The sequence below is a fragment of the Monodelphis domestica genome, chromosome 4 (assembly GCF_027887165.1).
Source record: "Monodelphis domestica isolate mMonDom1 chromosome 4, mMonDom1.pri, whole genome shotgun sequence".
Classification (NCBI taxonomy): Eukaryota; Metazoa; Chordata; class Mammalia; order Didelphimorphia; family Didelphidae; genus Monodelphis; species Monodelphis domestica.
This window is the reverse complement of record NC_077230.1, coordinates 118,800,785-118,820,683: the sequence shown is the minus strand read 5'-3', so window position 1 is coordinate 118,820,683 and position 19,899 is coordinate 118,800,785. Positions and strand designations below refer to the sequence as shown.

The window sequence follows — 19,899 nt, the reverse complement described above, 5'->3', positions numbered from 1 at the left end:
TAAAAATGAAGGAGAAAGAAGATATGGGAAGACTCTAAAGCTTGGGTGCTAAGATCAACCTTACAACAGATGGCTGTTTCATCTGTTTGTCTCCTAGTTAAATTCCTATAGTGTCAAGTGAAAGAAGTCTGGAGTATGAGAAAGCCAACAATCAGGAAGACCTGGGTTTGAACCCCATCTTGAGAAGGGAGGGGGCAAGGGGTGGAGGGCGGGGGCATGAGATTGAAGAGATAGAGGAAAAAATAAGATTGATCAGGATCATCAATGGAGAACTGGAAAGGATCATAGAGATCATCTTAACCCTAAGACCATAGCATTAAAGAATCAGAATTACTTGGCCTCAGAGGACAAATACTCTAGCTTCTTTGTTTTACAGATGAGGATTTTAAAGCTCAAAAAGTTGGGCTTGTTGCAGACTAAGGGAGAGGAAAGGAAAGAGTACGTGAAGGGGAAAAGGAAGATATAAAGCAGGGCTAGCCAATGCCAGAGAAAGAAAAGCCCATGCAGAGAAACTGTACTGAAATATTACTCCCAGTGAACTAAACCACACATTGCTTTAACTAGGCAGCATTCAGTTGAACAAACTTGTTGGGACAGAGTTTACTTTTTTGTCCGCAGATGTTCAGAGAAAGCAATTTTCTTTGCGATAGCAAAACTGTGGCCAGAGCAATATTATTATTCTGCAGGCTGAATAACATTCAGCCAATGACTAAGATTCTCCATTCCTCTAATATCACACAGAGCTCAATATCTATACATGTTACCCTTAGTGTCTTATAAATGTGGCTGACAAACTACCATTACTGTGGGCAAACAAAAAAATTCAACTTTATCCTATCAAACACAGTCAGGATACCAAAATTATGTAATCTTTTAAAGATAGACAAGCCCCTCCCCCCTTTTCTTTGCATTAAACTTACCTGGCCATTTGGATCTCCAAGTAAATTACATATATGTGGCACAATCTTACTTAGCGTTAAAGTATGGGCTCCAGAGCTGAAAACAAAAGCAAACATTAGTATGGGTAATTAGAAGGGTTAGAAAAATGCCCTCCACCCTTCCTCTCAGGCTACAATGACATCCATCCTTTAAGAAACAACTCCAACCCTGAAAGCTATCCATAAAAGTCTCTGGTAATTTTCCTGAAAACACTTAGCTGCTTTTGAGGATTCAACAGCACTTAATATATTTGTTACTTAAGTGCTTCCCTTTTTATCAGGCCTAGTTATTTACCATTATAATTCCAGGGATTACATTTTATAATACTTTCTAAAGAGTTTACAGAGGTTATAGCACCAAGCATGGAGTTTTAGCATATACTTGAATAAATGAATTGATACATTTTTTTGAAAGCTCACCATTTTCTACAAAGAGAAATATGATTCAGGCCCACACTTACGCATTCAGTGTTGCAATAAGGCAGAGACAAACACCTTCCCTCGTGCGGAAATTCTTGTGTTTGAATCCTCCTAACATTCTGTCCCACACATACTGCAAAAGACATGGAAAGTTGGGAAAAAACAACAAAAGGAATTTGACATTATTGTTGTTATTCTTTCCTGCACCTACAGGTAAAAATATATATTAAACAAATAGCAGGTAACAAGAAAATCGGTCCCTTTGTTGGCAACAATTTATTCTCTAGGCTCTGATAAACTCATTTACTTCTCTTAATACTCTTGTAACTAGACAAAAATCCTGTTGTATTTTCCCATAATTGTAAAGATTAAAGATTGTAAAAATCTGCAAACAAAAAGCAGTCATGTAGATGTTAACTCTATTAACTATTCAAATTGAACACTACATCTTATTAATATTGCTTTAGATACCTTAAACTGCCATAAGAAACAAAGAATGAGAAGGCAAAATTATGGTCTAACAAATGTATTTCTAGTCTTCCAGATTTTCAAACTGAAAGGAATGCTTTTCTGAGAGATTTACATGAGCTGGCTGGCAGGCACTTGGAGGGAGCTCTCCCTCATCATACCTGAGGGCTAGCAGCTTGTTCCATCATCTTCAGCAGCAGAGTCTGGTCTTGCTCTCTCACTGAATCTTTAGCATCACCCAACCTGTCAATTAGACTGGGTAGCACTAAAAGCAAAATGAAAATCAATCCAATCAGAAGATGTTTTGTAGACAGTGGTCACCAATTTAATTCACTGAATTTCAAGCTTCTGCTATCCTGCAGCAAGCATATTGTGCTAGGCTAGATAAAGTCCAAGAAAACTCACATTTGAAAAGCTTATGTTAGGGGAATCAAATGAAGTTTTTCACTCACCTTGCAAAACTTATAAATTCCAAAGAAATGTAAGTCATCGTTTATATTTTATTACTTTTTAAAACGTTTACAAAGTCCTTTCCTGACAAAAAAGTAAAAGGTTATTCTCCCTAATGAGGCAGGGTATAGCAATGGATAAGAGCTATCCTTGAGACCAAGAAGTTCCATTTCTAGCATACTTACTGTCTGTGTGGACCTGATCAAGTCATTTAACTTGTTAGGGATCACAGCAACTCTAATATTGTATGTTAGAAGGCACAAACCTTCATAGCATAAGAAGAAAGGAGCTCCTGATACCAATGACATCCCAAGACCTATCCCTAGCTCATCCCATAGATGAGGAAATTGTCTCAGTAAAGTCAAGGGGGAAAAAGTAAAACTAATGTCCCATAATCCCAGAACCAGTGCAAGAAGAAAGAATCAAACCCCATACTCCTGATTCTAAGTCCAGGGCTCCTTCCAACAACCCAAGCTGCCTTCATTATACAAAGATCATTAAAAAACAAACTAACAATCACATAATTGTTGTAATCCAAGTACAAAAAAAGTTATGGGAGAAAAAGGGGAGGCCTGTTATAATTGGACTAAAATTTGAATAACTGGACTAAGGAAGGACTTCCCCAGATTTGATCCTTAAAAGATAAACAAGAAATTCAACAAGTGAAGAATATCATATATGATATATTGATAACATCTTAAGGAAAAAGGAGGTAAAGAACTACACATTTTTGAGTGACAAAGAGTAGTTTACTGTCTGTAGCTTGAAATATAGGACAAAGGAAGACGCATGGTATAAAATCTTATGAATGAAAGGGGAGAAGGGAGAGCTAAAATGCCAGTCAAACACAATTTGAATTTTATTTGTCAGGCAATAGGGAACCACTAAAGCTATTTGGACAAAGGGCTGAAATGACCAGATGATTTTGGGTATAAACAAGATTATTCTAGCAGGAGTACTAGATCAAATTCAACAACAAATCTCCATTAAGCCCTTACTATATAAACAAAGTTTTGAGGATAGAAATACAAAACAAAAACAATAGTTATGCTCAAAGAGTTTCTATTCTATAAGAAAGAAGCAATATTTATACAAATAAAAGAAAACATGAGGAGAATGAGGACTTTAAAAACTAGGAGGAATCAGTAAATTTTCCTGTAATATGAAGGGCAGATTGAAGATGGAAAGAGGAAGTAAAAAGTAAAAAGTAAAGACCTATACCAGTGGCCACTGCAGGTAAGTAGTGATGAGGGTTTATTGTAGGATGACAGCAAAAGTCATCTGGGAATTGAGAAGGGAAGCACAGGGACAAGAGATAATTTAGCAACAAACATAAGAGGTTAGTGAAAGAGGGAACAAAGATAACACAACCATTTCAATCTAAAGATTCTATGTGGATTATGGTGTCCTTAAGGAAATAGTTCAGTAAGAAGGCCCAAGTTTAAAAAACTTACATTTTCTGAAGAGAGATCAATTTTATAGAGATAGATTCATGTTATGGTAAGTGGTGAAATCAAAACAAGGGAAGCAAAGGAGTCACTGTGACCTCCAATGACCACCTGTGCCTACATGACTAGTGGAGAGGTAAGTGATTATGGGGAAGAATACATTTGTAAAATCAGTCTCAGCAGCTTAGAGCCATGGCATTAGCAGTAATGTTTCCCCTTTTCCTCACAGTGGTGGCTCTACTGGGGTCCTTTATAAATCCAACAAAAATGCCAGCTCTATAATGTACTCAGTATGTACTCACTATAATGTGGCTCACAGAAGCATAGATTTCAAGCTGGAAGTGTTCTCAGAGGCTATCTGGTTCAATTCTACATGATTTTTAAAGATGAAGAAATGGAACCTAAGAGAAGTGATTTGCCTATTGTTACTCAGTTAGAAAAGCACCTGAATTCATCTTAACTAAAAGTTCAGCACTCTAGCCACATCAAATGTCAATCATCGTCCCTATGAATAGGTGAGAAATAGTCCTTTATGACTGAATGACACCTTAGTTGTCCTTAAGCTTTTTAAAAATCCTTACTTTTTGTCTCAGTAACAACTCTAAGACAGAAAGACTACCCAAACAGGGTTAAATGACTTGTCCAGGGTTATACAATTAGGAAGCATCTGGTGCCAAATATGAATCCTGGTGCCAGACTCCACACCGAATTCTCTATCCACTGTGCCACCTAGCTACACCCTTAGTTGTCCATTAATAAGGCTAGGTTAAAGATTCTTTGTGAAAAAGATTCATCTATCCTGAAATAAATTAATCTAGGAAAATTAGCTATATTAAACATACAAAGTTATCACTATAGGAAAACTTTCTATAATAGTCAAAAGTATTAAAATAGCAACTTGGTATGGAAGAAAGTGTTAAAACCTTACCAAAAGGAATGTCAACACCACCAAAGTAATAAAAATGTAATCATTACTGATCAGCCAAAATCAAGCTTGTATTAAAAGAGATTCCTCTTATTTTTTCAGATGTACAGGAAATAATTGCTTTTAATGATATCCCAAAATTTATTATGTTGGAGGATTTAGATTCACGTTCTCAGATTGCATTGACATGCATAAAAAGCTGAACTGAATTATCCTTCTGTCACATACTAGCTATGTGACCTTGGGCAAACTTTACATTTCTGCAGTTACCTTAACTGTTAAATGAATTTGGACTAGAGTGGCCTGGAGGGTCTCTTCCACTATGCTCCTAGGAATGTTTGTGGCTGGTCATTGTGTTGATTCTTGATGAGACATTTTCATCTTATGATTATTTTCTTTTTCATTCACTGCCTATTCAAATTACACTAAATATTTTTCTCTTTATATGTTGGGTTTCTTCCTTCCCTTCTCTTCTTCCTCCTCCTCCTCCTCCTCCTCCCATTTTAGCTACCTAAAAGAAGGGACTTTTCCTTCAACTTTTGAATTAGGGGTTGGAGGGGTTGGCACAGAGTTTTGCAAGTAGATGATACCTGAAAAATGCTTTTCATGGAGTAGAAGGGATTCTGTATAAAACAATTTAATTCCTGCCCATGAATTAAAAAGATGGTCTTTAAAAGTACCTGAAATTTTCTGTACAAATCAAATGGAAATGAATACAAAAAGTAACTGCTCATTTGCCTTAATTTTCTTTAAATTTAGCTCAGAGATGACTTTTATTGGAGGTATAGGGACCTTCCTTGTCGCTTCATTACCTAGAGGCTAATTACAGGGGCTGGCTAACCACAAAGCAGATGGAATAACAGTTGACCTTCCTAATCTGGCTGGCATGGGCTCCGCCTTTTCCTTGGGTTAGCCTTTATCAGAAACAAGAAGCCCACTAGCTCAGGAGATCCCGGGGCAAGAACAGCCGCCAGCCAGAAGAGGGAGCCCGAAGGGCAGGGAAGGCTTGGAAAGAGAGAAGATAAGGCAAAGAAGTGAAAAATGCGGGAAGGGAGAGCCTGCCTAGAGGGGCGGGGAGAGGTGGAGCAAGGAAAGCATGCCAGGAAGGGGTGGGGGACAGGTAAGAGTGTAAGCCTGGAGTATCTAGGGGCAGAACTGAAGGAACCACGTGCCGCCTCACCTGTGCCGATTTGTGCTTTAAAACGATCCTGTAGCCGTGATACCAGCGCTGACAAGATATCCATTCCCAGAAGAGCGACCTGCAAGACAAGAAAACCGAGGGGGGGGGGGGGGGGGGGGTGCGCGTTAGCAACCTGACAGACCAGTTCCTCTCCGCGCGTGCCCGCTCATGGAAATGCCTGTTCCATCCCACTCACTGTCTCAATGACAAGAGCGACCCTCCCGGAGCCTGCTCGAGGCAACCCATCCGGTAAGCGCCGCACCCCCTGCTCAGGGCAGAAATGGGCCACTACTTATGTAGGAAAGTGAAGCAGGAGAAGAAAATGGTAAGGGATGAGAAAGAGGGAAGAGTGGGCGAAGTCCAGTGAGGAGACAAGAAGAAAATTACTTTTCCAGTGGTTCCCCACGGAGAACTGAATAAGCCGCGTATGCAAATAGCAACAACCAAGCGGCGCTCTGCCTTCTGGGTAAAAAGATCATCTACACAGGTACAGCTCGGAGAACCCTTTAGAAAAGGACTACTTAAATGGGGTTCATATTTCGATTTAGTATTTTGTCATACAAAAGCTTCTTGGTGATTTCACGGCGTTGAGTTGCACAAAGAGTTAGTCACCACAAGGTAACATGGAGTTCGTTACTCCTCACTTGAGGACAAGGCATATCGTTTTTCAACCATCCTTTTCTTGGGGTTGCGTTACTGCCCAATGAACGTTTAGTGAGGACAGTACTGCTAACGCCTAAACAACACGCACGCATCTTTTAAAGCTTCGCTTTAACATGGTGCAATTTTTGGAACACCCCCCCCCCAATAGTAACTTTAATGCAAGCAGAGGTTTTTGGTAGGTTTTCTGCTTATTTGTGGAAACCTTGGAGTCACTAGGTGGCGCAAAAAACCTCCTACAACGATTCACTTGGTTTTTCTAATAACATGCAAATCCGCCTTTTCTCCCACTCGCCTGCATGTTTGCTGAGTAAATTCTCACCATATCCCATTACCAATAATGTATAATTTGTACTTCAAATTGCTATTTTCATTAATTATGTTCAAGTTGATCTGTGTTTAGCCACTCAAGTAACTGTCCCAAATGCTCATGTCCTGGATATGATCCATCAAAAGGTGTTTCCTCTTAAATATTGCAAAAAAGTTCTTACAATGGGCAGTGACTCTTGGCAGCATATATTCAATAATTGCAAATAAAACTGACGTGATAACGATGAAATCATAACCTGTGACTAATCCCTGACAGTGATAATTCCTCTTTATATTGCCTACCTCATAGATTTTGTGACTATTTTAAAGCAAAAAATGTCTCCACAGTTAATGTTGAATCACAATATAGATTTTCCTGAGGTGTGAGATCTGTTTTCTTTGTATTTTGAGCATTAGCCCTAAACAATGGCTTTAAATCAGGATTAAAAATTTTTAAAGGCTGCTCATATTTCCAACAAAGATCAATCACATGCAAAACAGACTGAGATGTGTAAACAACCATTTTTAAAGAGACCAGCTATTTTGATAACCAGAGAAATTGGCTCTATGTGAACACAGAGGACATAAATAATGACTCTATAACATGGAAGATCTTATTTAACAGATATCCACTTTGCTATCTGGAGGAGCTAAAAGGTGTTGGCTTTCTTCAAAAACACAACCATCATTTAATAATATTTATTCTTTAAAAATGGGAGTGTTGACCAACAACTATTGTTATGCTCTCTCCAATATGGACTTCTGGTGGTGTCATTTTTATGATATTAAACTGTCTACTATTAAAAATCTTAACACCATACCTTGCTATTGATTCCCACCACATCTTTTCTCATAACAAGTACATGACTATGCAGGAGCTATATAAGAGGGCTACTGTTTTCTCAGTTAAGACAGCCTCTAATGTAATCCTCTTGATACATGCCAAGTTTAGAAGTCTCCTCAAATGTCCTAGGGTAAAGTAGTTTTTCTCAAATATCATCTAATATAGAAGCCAAGCGGTGTTCAAACAATGGGTTTTTATGTGGCCATAGCATAGTGAAGATGAACTGGGAAGAAAGTATATGATAAATCTCAAAACAGTTCTGTTTGTTTTTAACTTAAGCAAGGTACCTATCTATCCCAATAAGGGATATATGAACATATGAACAGTTGATATTTTATCTGTTAAGGACAAGATAAACAAACCAACACACACTCATTTTATTCTGTAAGAACCATCAAATGATTCAACAACTTAGTTCTTCAGAAAAATGCTGAGTGACTACAATAAAGCACAAGTATCCCTGACAGCAAACCATCTATCTAGGTAACTCTTATTCATTTCTAACACTGAACATGCAATCCAGCAATACATGGAAATGTCAGTTAAAGGGGAAGCTCAAGGGCCTAGAATCTAAACCAATCTTTGATTACACTGTTCACAAGGAACAAGACTGTAATTCATATAAGTTGCACATAAAACATTCATGCACACTCCTTACCCACTTGAAAAAAGAAATAACCCTTTAGTATCTTTGGTAAGTATTTAAAATTGACAGTTTTCCCCAAACAAAACCTAAGATGAAGGTGGTGAATTGGATTGTTAAAGGTGAGGGAAGTGTTACAGACAGGATAGTTAAAGAACCTGATAACCTCCTCAGACCACCAAGAGAATTGGAAGAGAACAGTCATTCTGAGGGCTTTTAAACATGAACAAATCTTTAACATTCACAAATGTAGAAGTCAGCAGCTAGGGACAGTATGGCTTAGGTCGGGGAAAGAAGACACAACAGAATAGACAGGAAGAGAGCTTCTCTAATGCAGGAATTTTTCAGAAGCCTTCAACAATGTTATCCAGAAACAGAGCCTCTCTTATTACATGACTAGGCAATTCCTATCTACTTAGAATAAGAGCAGAAGGCACTTCAGTTATGAGCACATATGAGACACAGTTCCGACCCAATCTAAGGCAAAGGACCCAAACAGAGAAGGCCCCAAAAAGGACCGTATATCTAGACAGCATAATAAAGTGGTTCTGCAGCCTGCAGCCCCTACCACTTATAATGTTCCCTGGGCCAATCATTTAACCTTCCTGGTCCTCACATTTTTTTCATCAAGGAATGTGAAAAGTTGTCTAGATGACCTCTCAGGCCACATCTATGAAAGGAGGCCAAAAAGGTACAACCTCCAAAGCCCAGGATAAGGAGTATAGAGGAGGAAGAGAAACTGGGTCATTAAAGGACTGACAGAAGCATATGAATACAGGGATGAAGTCAGGGAAAAATCCAGATCAGGAATTGACTGTTGAGGACAAATGATTCCAGGTATTTTAAGGAGACATGGATAAAATGGAAGTTTCCACTGTACACACATGAATTTCATGCTAGTATAAGAAAATCTGGGAGACAGGTGTGAGGCTTTAGCATAGTGAATCAAGTAGATTCACTATGTGAATCATCAAGTAGAAAAATAAGTAGCTGGGACAGGTTTATGTCCTGCTAGCCCTCAATGGTTATTGATATTAAAAAAAAGTGCCTATTAAATTGTACTTTAAGTGCTCTAGGGTAATTCACTATTTAAAAGGGAAAGATAAGTTGATGAATCCTAGTGTAAAGTAAGGAATACTTTATAGAAGATGAACTCATTCCTAATTTACCTATTTTAGAGCTGGAAGGAACCTTAAAGGCAAAATATCTAATCCACCTGTCTTATTTTACAATTGAAGAGATGGAAGAAAGTCACTTGCCCAAATGTCACACAGAGATTTATTGAAACTGAATTTAGGGCCAAGAACTAGAAAAATGCAACTTAGAATTCCAGACTAGTACTCTTTTAAGACCTACTTCTTTTCTTACAGGCCACTTCTCTGAACATCACTTTTATGATCTCTTAAATGGATAATGCAAATTTTTTTTTTTGCTTGATTTCTTTGTCAAAAGGGAAGTTTCAATTTGGAAGAGAAAAGAAATGTTCCTTCTCCAATGATTACAATAGAAATACAAAAGACATCAATGAAATGTATTTCTTTAAATAGGTAGTGAAAATTTTAACAAAGAGTCTTTAAATGATAAAAATATCTCAATATGAGATATAACAATACCAGTCTCTGGGGGCAGTTTGGGGGCTCAATGGATTGAGAGTAACACCTGGAGACAAGTGATCCTAGGCTCAAATCTGGCCTCAGATACTTCCTAGCTGTGTGACCCTGGGCAAGTCACTTAACCCCCATTGCCTAACCCTTACCACTCTTTTGCCTTAGAAGCAATACACAGTATTGATTTTAACACTGAAGGCAAGGGTTAAAGAAAAAAGTCTATCTTCATAACATCATAAGGAAAGTGCACTATAAGCGTTAAATGCTAAATAATGTGAATAATGATGATAAGTAGCTTCAAATTTCACCTCAGTCTTTAGACATATAACCATATAATCCAGCTATCAAGATCAAATTAAAACAAAGAGTTCTATTTTTTTTTTTTACTTCAAGATTGGGGGGAGAGGGGAAAAAAAAAAGGAAATATCACTCAAAAAGCGGTTTGGCTCCCTACAGTGGATATTTCAATCTACTAGTTCTTCTTTTCTTTTTTTTTCCCCCTGAAGCATTTTGAATTTATATACTAAACAGAAGCTCTCTGTTTATTAGCAATAGCTCAATATTAAATTTATGGCAAGAACACTCGCCTACAGTCAAGAAAGCTAGTTAGTATCTGGTCATCAAGTGAACAGGTAATTATTAAGCACCTGATCTATTCCAGGTCCTATTCTAAGCTTTGAGGATACAATTCTGAAGGAATTCAAAGTTAAGGGGGAGAGAAAACACAAAATAACTTAAACTAGCAAGCTATACATGTGATAAACGGAAGATAAGCAACAAAAGCGAGGGATGACCATTAAGGAAGACTGGGAAAGGCTCCTTGTAGAAGATAGGATCTTAGCTGAGACATGAAGGAAGCAGGGAATCCAGGAGATAAAGCTAAAAAGGGAGAGAATTCAAAGCAGGGGGACAGCAAATGAAAATGCAGAATTAATATAAAAGTGTCATGTGCAAGGAGGTTGGTATTCCTGGATTGCAAAATATGTGTAAGGGAGTATGGTACAAGAAAACAGAAAGGAGAGACATAGTTGTGAAAGGCTTTGAACCCTAAACAGATGTTGTTTAGTTTACCTGAAGATGGTAAGGAGAGCAACACTAGAATTTATTGGGGGGAGGAGGGGGAAGAGACGATGACGGGACTCACACACAAGTGACAAAGACAAACCTGAACTTTAGAAAAATAAATCTAATTGGGGGCAGCTGGGTGGTTCAGTGGATTGAGAGTCAGAACTAGAGATGGGAAGTCCTGATTTCAAATATGGACTCAGACCCTTCCTAGCTGGGTGACCCTGGACAAGTCACTTAACCCCAATTGCCTAGCTCTTACCACTCTTCGGCATTGGAACCAATACAGAGTATTGAATCTAAGACAGAAGGTAAGGGTTAAAAATAAATAAGTAAATAAAATAAATCTAATAACTGAGTGGGGGATATACAAAAGTGGGAAACGGCTTGAGGCAAGTAGGCAAACAGGGTTTTGCAGTAGTCCAAGTATGAGGTGAAGAAGGTGTACACAAAAATGATGGCCATATCAGAACAGAGAGGGGCCCAATAGGAGACATATTTTATAAATGTAGAAACAATATAATTTAGAAACAGACTGGCTATGGAGAAATGATGAGGAGTTGAGGATGACACCGAGGTTTTAACGTTGGTCTCTTTGCTGTTCCTCAAACAAGATGTTTCTGACCAACTCAAGGCATTTCCTCTGGGTGTCCCATGCCTGGAACCTCTCCCTCCTCAACTCTGTCTACTGTCTTCCCTAACTTCCTTTAAATCCCATTTTAGAGAGGAAGCCTTTCCCAATCTCTATTACTTTTAGTGCCTTCCCTCGATTACTTATTTTCTATTCTGTAAATATACTGTTTTACAAAATTGTTTACATGTTGGCTTTCTCACTAAATTGTGAGTTCTGAGGGCAAAGTCTTTTCTCTTTCTTTGTATCCCAACACTCGACAGTGCCTGGCACATAGTACGTGCTTAATAAATGCATATTAATTGCCTGGTGCCCTAGTCAGGATTCGGAAGTTATAAAGAAGAGAGGACTGGGATAGAGACAGCATGTTCAGTTTATCGGCATACTGGGTTTTTTAGATGTCTACAGAACATCCACATTTGAGGTGTCCATTAGGCAATAGGAAATGTGAGTCTGGAGATTAGGGATAGAAAAAAAGATGTTCAGCACAGAGATGATCACTGAATCCTTGGGAGCCAATAAGATCACTAAGTGAAATAGTACAGAGGAACAACAGAAGAGAGCCTGAAACAGCTCTTAAGAATACCCATGGTTGGGGGGCAGCTGGGTGGCTCAGTGGACTGAGAGTCAGGCCTAGAGATGGGAGGTCCTATTTTCAAATCTGGCCTCAGATACTTCCTAGCTGTGTGACCCTGGCCAAGTCACTTAGCCCTCATTGCCCTTACCGGTCTGGGTCGTCTGCCTTAAAGTCAATTCAGTATTGATTCTTATCCAGAAGGTAAGAATTTAAAAAACAAAAACAAACAAACAAACAAAAACCCAAACAAACCACTAATACTTGTGGTTCAGCAGAATGACCTGGATAAAGGCCCAGCAAAGGAACCCAAAATGAAACAGACATGGAAGAGCAAAACAAGGACATGGCCTCAGACACTAACAAGGTGCTGAATCTTAAGCATGTCACCACTTACCTGAGCCTCAGTTTCCTATTTGTAAAATGAGTGAGTTAAGACTTAAGCAATTCTGGAAGCCTGAGGAACTGACCTGGAGTCATCAAGGTTAAATAGCTTAAGCAGGGTCATTTCTGAACCCAGGTCTTCCAGGATCCCAACCCCAGCACTCCATCCTGTACATTTACTTCCTGGAAAAGACAATTCAATCAGTTTCCCTAAGTCCTTCCTCCTCTCTGCCACTGTTCCCCATTAAAGTGACTTCCCAAAGGCTAGTGAATGACCTAAATCAGCTCTGCCCTTAATTCCTGCTAGGCTTTCAAAAGCACCACCAACTCTTATTCTTACTCTTTGAAATGAAAATTAGCTATCAGGACCCCAGTTGTACAGTTCTTTTTTAACTATCCTTTTATTGGACAATTCAAACTCAGGAATATGATTAAAGTGGATTAGTAACCAAAGTAATACTAGCAACAAATCTGTGGTTCTAGGATATCAGGGCACTTTTTCATGATAATTAATTTAAAGATGATGGCTTGGCTTTTTTTTTTAATCATTACTTTCAGACAGTCCAATAATTCTTAAATTATCTCTTCTAGATCAATTTTCCAGATCAGTTATTTTTCCAATGAGATATTTCACAGTTTCTTCTATTTTTTATTCTTTTGTATTTGTTTTATTAGTTTCTTGATGTCTCTAATAGTCATTAGCTTCTACTTGCCTAATTCTAATGTTAAAGAAATAATTTTCTTTGAATGAACTTTTATACCTCCTTTTCCATTTGGCCAATTGTACTTTTTAGTTCTTTTCTTCCATGAATTTTTTACATCTTTTTCCATTTGACAAATTCTGCTTTTTAAAGAGTTCTTCTCTTCACTATTTTTTGTGTGCCTGCTTTACTGAGCTACTGACTCTTTTTCATGATTTTCTTGCATCATTCTCATTTCTGCTCTGAATGCTTCTTACTTCTTTTATTTGTTTTTTAAAGTTCTTCAAGGAATTCCCTTTGAGCCTAAAATCAATTCACTTTTTTTTTTTTGCGGCTTTACATGTAAATTTTGACATTGTTGTCTTCTGAGTTTATGTTTTGATCTTCCCTTTCACCACACCATAATAATTTTGTATAGTTAGGGTTTTTTGGTTGTTATTGGTTTCTTTTTTCAGCCTATTTCTTTAACTTAATTTATGTTAAAATTGTGCTCTGCTTCTGGAATAGAGGGAACACTATTCCAAGTTTCAGTTTTTTGTGCTGTTATTTTTAGAGGGTTTATGACGGTTGTAAGTTTTCATTTCTCCCAAGGTGGTATGACCTAAGGAGAGATATAGCCTGTGCTTTGGTCTGAGTGACCATAAGCACTCTTTTCCATCCTGAGACTACAACCCAAAACTTTGTACAGTCAATGCCAAAAAGAGTCCTACTTCCAGTGCCAACAAAGGGTCCCCTATAATCTCCTTCTGACCTGCTGTCTAGCCCCCTGTGGGATAAGAGATCCAGAAGCTGCCACCAATCTACTGTTGGCTTGCTACGGTATGGCCTACACTGAACTGCTCTGACTCCAGTGAGAAAGATCTTTCCTGCCAACCTTTTAAAAGTTGTCTCAAGCTGGAAAATTATTTCACCCTATCCTTTTATAGGTTTGGCTACTTCAGAATTTGTTTGGAGATGACTTTGAGAGAAATCAGGAGTCACTACCTTTATTCCATCATCTTGGCTCCACCTCCCTCAATATAACTATTAATTGAAAGAACTAGATGTGGTTAGTATGGATAAGAAGTTCGAGGGAGACATAGCTGTATTCAAGTACAGTAGTTTCCCCCCCCTTACCTTTGGTTTCACTCTCCATAGTTTCTGATACCCAGTAGAAGCAGGAAGGGGAGGGGAGTACTGTAGTGATCTCTCTACATATTTTGATGTAGCATTCCAAGCATATTCACATCTAAGAAATAGAATTGATGTATGGATATTGTGTCTTCAGACACAAGGTTTGAACTCTGATATTTGTGGGCAGACTCTTGACCTAGCCATTGTAAACCTTAAAATTCCTTAGACTTATAAATGTTGGAAATTTCACCATTGGGATATTTCATACTTGGAAAATTTCTTACTGATAGTCTATTGGAATGGGAACCCCATTGGCATGGGAGGTTCCTCCTCCTCCCTTCTTAAGATTACTTTAGGACAGAAACCTTTTGCTGAACAATGGAAAGGACTTTGACCTATGCTTAAGCATAGAACAGGAATTTCTTTGAGTCATTGATTTTAGAATTGATACAATGGAGATACTTGGAATCAATCTCCACCCTACTCAGTCCTAACAGGATTGAGGAAGGGCTGCAGCATAGATCAAAATTTAATTATTCCAATCTCTACCCTACTCAGGTTAACAGGATTTAGGAAGGGATGTAGCAAAGGATCAAAGATTTAATTATTTGAAAATATGACCTTCAACAGACATGTGCAAAGCCTGAGACCTCTGGGCGGTCCTGGGTTAAGCTAGAGCCACCATTGGCACAGGGAAAATGATGGACAGTGATTGGTAGATGTGAGAACTGAGGGGAGGGAACTTGGATGGTTTCCTTAAAGATAGGGGGGTCTGAAGACTCAGGGTGGTGGTTGAGGAGTTGGTCTGAGTGGTTGAAGTGTGCTCTGAGAAGCTTGCTCTGAAGGAAGCTGAAGGTGGGGGCCTCTGAGACTGTTTCTCCATTTTGGTCACGTGAATAATAGGGACTGATCTCTTTTCTTTGCCCCAGCTATCTAAGGGCTTGGGCCTTTTGGCCCAGCCTAAACAGAAGGGGTATTTAAGCCCTATTCCCTTCTCTGCCCTTTCTCTCTCCCCCTCTCTCTCTATCTCTAATTCCTTTCTTCCTCCTATTTGTAATTAAACTCCATAAAAGGTTGACTGCTGACTTGAGTTTTCATTTAGGAATTACATAGCTGAATTCCTTGGAGACCTTAAATTAATATATATCAGTCTTTTAAAGTGATTTCCTTGTCACACCATGCTGCCTTTGTTCAAGGCAAACTCATTAACATTTGGTGCAGAGTCAAATTCCTTTGTAAAAGCAGGGGTTGAAGTCAACAGGCCCAAAAGGTATCATCATTACCATCCCATCCAATCTGAATTATCTATGCTTTGTTACGTATTCATTGATCCTGGCAATCCTCAATAAAGCCTGGGGTGAAGGCATGATTCCTTTTCTTCTTGTTCCTGCAACCTTGAAGTTCTCCCTATGGTCTTTATCTTTATCTTTCCTAAGGCCTCTCTTGGCCACATGCTTTCTATCTCGGAATCCTTACTTCCACGTGTCTGTATTACTTCTCACATTTTCCTTTAATTATTCTTCCAAAGAAAATGTCATAGGGGTTCACGCCTTCCCTATCAAAAAGACTGACTTGTCTGTGTTTCTTTATTCTTCACCCATTTTCTCAGACTCCTTGATCCTTCTTGAGCCCCAACCCACAAAGGAAAATTCTTTTTATACAGCCGCTGGCCAGCAGGTTATATTTGACCCAAAGGTTTCTTTTTTAGGGTTTTTTTTTTTAGGGTTGGAGTGGGGGAGCAATGAAAGGATGGGAGAGAAAGAACATTACTGTATAATAAGGTACAGTGTACTTTATTATTACTGTATTTAATGTTGATAAAACTTTATTATGTACCTAATTAATCAATTATATCTCATTTTAAGTATGTCTATACATATATAAGGAGTCAGCAAGTATTTGCTTATATCTGTGGTTTCAATCATCCCTTGGAATATATTCCCTCATGGATACAGCAACTCTATTATATTCATATGAAAAAAGGACAGATGCCAGACATCAGTACTAGGTGCAATAAATAGGAGTCCCTGCCTTTACTCTGCCACCTTTACTCTAACCCCTCCACTATCAACAAATATCTAATGAAATGAAGCTTTATGGTAGATTCCCCTTAAAAAATTCTTACCTTTGCTTCCCTACAAACAAGAAGCTCAATACTTGTTGGCTGTGCTTGGTTTGCCTTTTCCTTGCCACCAAGATCAGTCTGGGGTTAAAAATTATGTTGGATCTTGTTTTCAGCTATGAAGTAAATAAAGATCATACTTACTTCCCCTGCCTGTGCAGGTAAATAAATCCATTGGACAAATTTTCAACATTTGCCATTTTGACTTCAAGAAACCTTAAAGAACAGCCTATTATATGGTGAATCAATAGCCTTAAGCCTAGAAAAGCCACTAAAAAAGTTGGGAGTTAATAAGGAATTCTACCATTAATTTCCAGGCATCTTTCGTTAAATGTCTTTTTTAAAAGATATTTAATTAATACAAGGCTGTGACTTTACCTACAGACTTAAGAAATCATCAACAGAAGCACTTAAAGTTAAATTAATATCTGGACTGGACAAACCTGTGGTTCTACATTGCAGGGAGCTATTGACGCACACCATTTCATTCCATCATAGCCCATCCCTTTTCTCTTCTCACTACCTCACCTTTTAAATTGTGTGCCCATATTCAATGGTTCTGAACTTGGGCATTCCAGAACTGTTTTTTAAATGTTGGCATCAGAACCGAATCAGCACATGTACACTCCAAAGTCCAAACAAGTGGAGGTGATCTAAGGATGAATCTGCCTAAATATGGTGCTTCTCACAACTTCTTTTCTAGGTAGTGGATAGAAGGCAGCCTGGAGTACAAATCTAGCTTCAAACACTTAGGACCTTAGCTGTGTGACCCTGAGCAAGCAACTCAATTGAACTGCCTCAGTGTCTTAGATAATAATGGCACTTAACCCACAGTATTGTTGTGAGGATCAAATTACAAAATGTTTGTAAAGCACTTAGGAAGGTGCCTGCCTTAAAGGAGGTGCTGAATAAATGATTGTTGCTTTCCTTTAATCCTCCTTTCCCAACTATAACTAATAATCCTTGAAGACAAGGTCTAATTTTATACTTCTTTGCATCCTTTACACCTATATTTATAGTGGGCACTCATAATATTTAATAAAGGAATAAGAGATGGTGTTATACAAATTAAGAGTATTAATATTATCTTTTGGAAATCAAAGAAATTGGGAATCAAAATTATTACAAAAAGACCTCACAATAAAGTGGAAGGAGTACTGGATTTGAATCTTGCATTCCTAAGGAAGTCACTGAAATTCGCACAGCCCTATTTTCTTCATCTACAAAATGGGGGGTAATATGTCATATAAACATGGCAGGACTACTATCTGACTGAATTGAAACTGTGTATATAAAGAGCTTTGCAAACTTCAGGGTACCACAGAAATGCTAGCTAGCTATTATTAATATTGCTGCTGTGTTGCTATTTATTGTCTGGCTCTTCCCTGGAGGGCAAAAAGTAGTCTTATGCCAGGCAATTGCCTAGACAGACTGGAGAGAATAATCTATTTAATCCTTCATGAAGTTTTTCGCCCTACTAACTGGTGAGAAATAGCCAGTAAACACCTTATTTCTCAGTCAACAATCATTTATGTGCTTATAGGCTTACTATGTGCCAGGCACTGTGAAAAGCCTGTGCCTCCAAGGTGCTCACATTCTAAAGACTGAGAAGCCAATTTGGTGACTCAAGAATCCAAATATACAACTGAAAAACACAGAGCTGTGAGATCAAATCCTGCTGTCAGGGAGATGGCTTCTCTCAAAGGTTCAGTCGCCTTCCTATGTACATTAAAGCACACCACCCTCCCAGCCACATAATCTATCACCTGATGGTTCATACTCTCTTGGGTCTTTTCCCAGGTCATGTCCTCATCTCACCAGAGAATGTGGTACCATATGATGTTTTCTCCTAAAAGTTCCAAAAGGTGGTAAGCAGGAAAGAGTTCCCATGGAATAATTCTTTCACTAAAATCAGGTTATAAAGAACACTAAAGATGAAGTCAGAAAACCTGGGTTTTATTACTAACTAGCTATGTGGCCTTGAATACCTTGCAATCTCTCTAGTCCATAGTTATTTCACCTATTAAATGAGGAGGTTAGATTATGTTGCTTTCTAAGGTCTTAAAATTCTTAAATCCTATGAATCAAACTAATTCCTCTCCCTCCCAAGACTGATACAAATGGATTGTTTCTCTCACAGGACTAGTGTCAGACTGAAATGAGACAGGTTACAAAAACACTTTATAGTGTTTCTTAATAGTAATAATAATATGAGGCAGCTGGGTGGCTCAGTAGATTGAGAACCAGGCCCAGAAGGAGGAAGGTCCTGGTTCAAATCTGGCCTCAGACACTTCCTAGCAAAGTGACCCTGGGAAAAACCACCTAGCTCCTATTGCCCAGCCCTTACCACTCTTCTTCTGCCTTGGAACCAATACCACAGTATTGATTCTAAGATGGAAGGTAAAGGTTAAAAAAAAAAAGAGGAAGGGAAAAAATCATAAGGAATTATTGCTATTGCTATTTTTAAGTGTCTGAGGCCAGATTTAAACCCAGGACCTACTGTCTCTGGGCCTGGCTCTCAATCCACTGAGCCACTCAGCTGCCTCCATTACTATTTTTTTAAGCCAATGACCCTAAAAGAAGGCAGACACAGGATGAGGGCTAGGCTGCTTTCCATTTGAACGAGGCAAATAAAGTTTACAGATGAAAAAGCACTAGACTTGGCCTCAGAATCAATCAGTTAATATTTCTTCAGTACCTACTATGTGCCAAGCACTGTGCTAGGTTCTGGGAATATAAGTACAAAGAAGGAAACAATCACACATTATTTGCTTTCTAATGGGAATATATATATATATAAAAAAATATATATATATAATTACATAAAGTTAATACAAATATATGCAAAGTAGCTAAGAATGAAGTAGACTGGAAAGGTAGACATGAAGTTATAAGGAATCATGAAGAAGATAGTATTTGAGCTTAATAAGGACTCTAAGTATGAGGTAGAGAGGGGACATTCAGGAGACAAAAGTATTGGACTCAACCGCAGAAAACCTGGATCGATGTCTTGTCTCCACTAAAGAAACCATGGACAAATCTGTTGTTCTAAGCCTCAGTTTCCTCACTTGTAAGATGAGGATAATAGTTCTGCTACCTACCTCATAACAAGAGTTGTTATGAGAATGCTTCTAAATTATTCATCAGTTAATGTTGCTATTAATATGGATACCAGACTAGAAGCAGGAAATGGAATTTCCAGGCCCATCCTGATCACTAGCTATATAACTCTGCTCAATTCTCTAGGCCTCAGATTCCCAATATGTAAAGCAAGGAAACTAAGCCATATCTCCAATATCTTTTCTAATTCTCAGGTGCTACAATATCAAACTAGCCCATCCTTAACAAGAGATCAGCTAAAACTAGAGCAAAAAAAGATTTGAACCAGACACGACAAAAAAAATCCCACCATTTTTG

At 38.3% G+C, this 19,899-nt stretch overlaps 1 protein-coding gene and 1 non-coding gene across 15 annotated transcripts in view; one reads left to right on the top strand and one right to left on the bottom strand.

The window, feature by feature from the left end:
* The window catches only part of CLASP1 (cytoplasmic linker associated protein 1), a 355,336-nt gene that overhangs the window by 231,972 nt on the left and 103,465 nt on the right, over positions 1-19,899 (bottom strand). For all 14 annotated transcript variants that reach the window (XM_056793731.1, XM_056793732.1, XM_056793738.1 and 11 more), the window contains 4 exons: positions 5,830-5,908; positions 1,988-2,091; positions 1,400-1,491; positions 921-996 (listed from right to left, as the gene is read on the bottom strand). In XM_056793731.1, coding sequence (XP_056649709.1) covers positions 921-996; positions 1,400-1,491; positions 1,988-2,091; positions 5,830-5,908 — 351 coding nt within the window. The remainder of the gene's footprint in view (positions 1-920; positions 997-1,399; positions 1,492-1,987; positions 2,092-5,829; positions 5,909-19,899) is intronic.
* LOC130454211 (U4atac minor spliceosomal RNA) lies at positions 6,500-6,625 on the top strand. Its single transcript, XR_008911884.1, has one exon. It is a non-coding gene; the product is annotated as a U4atac minor spliceosomal RNA (small nuclear RNA).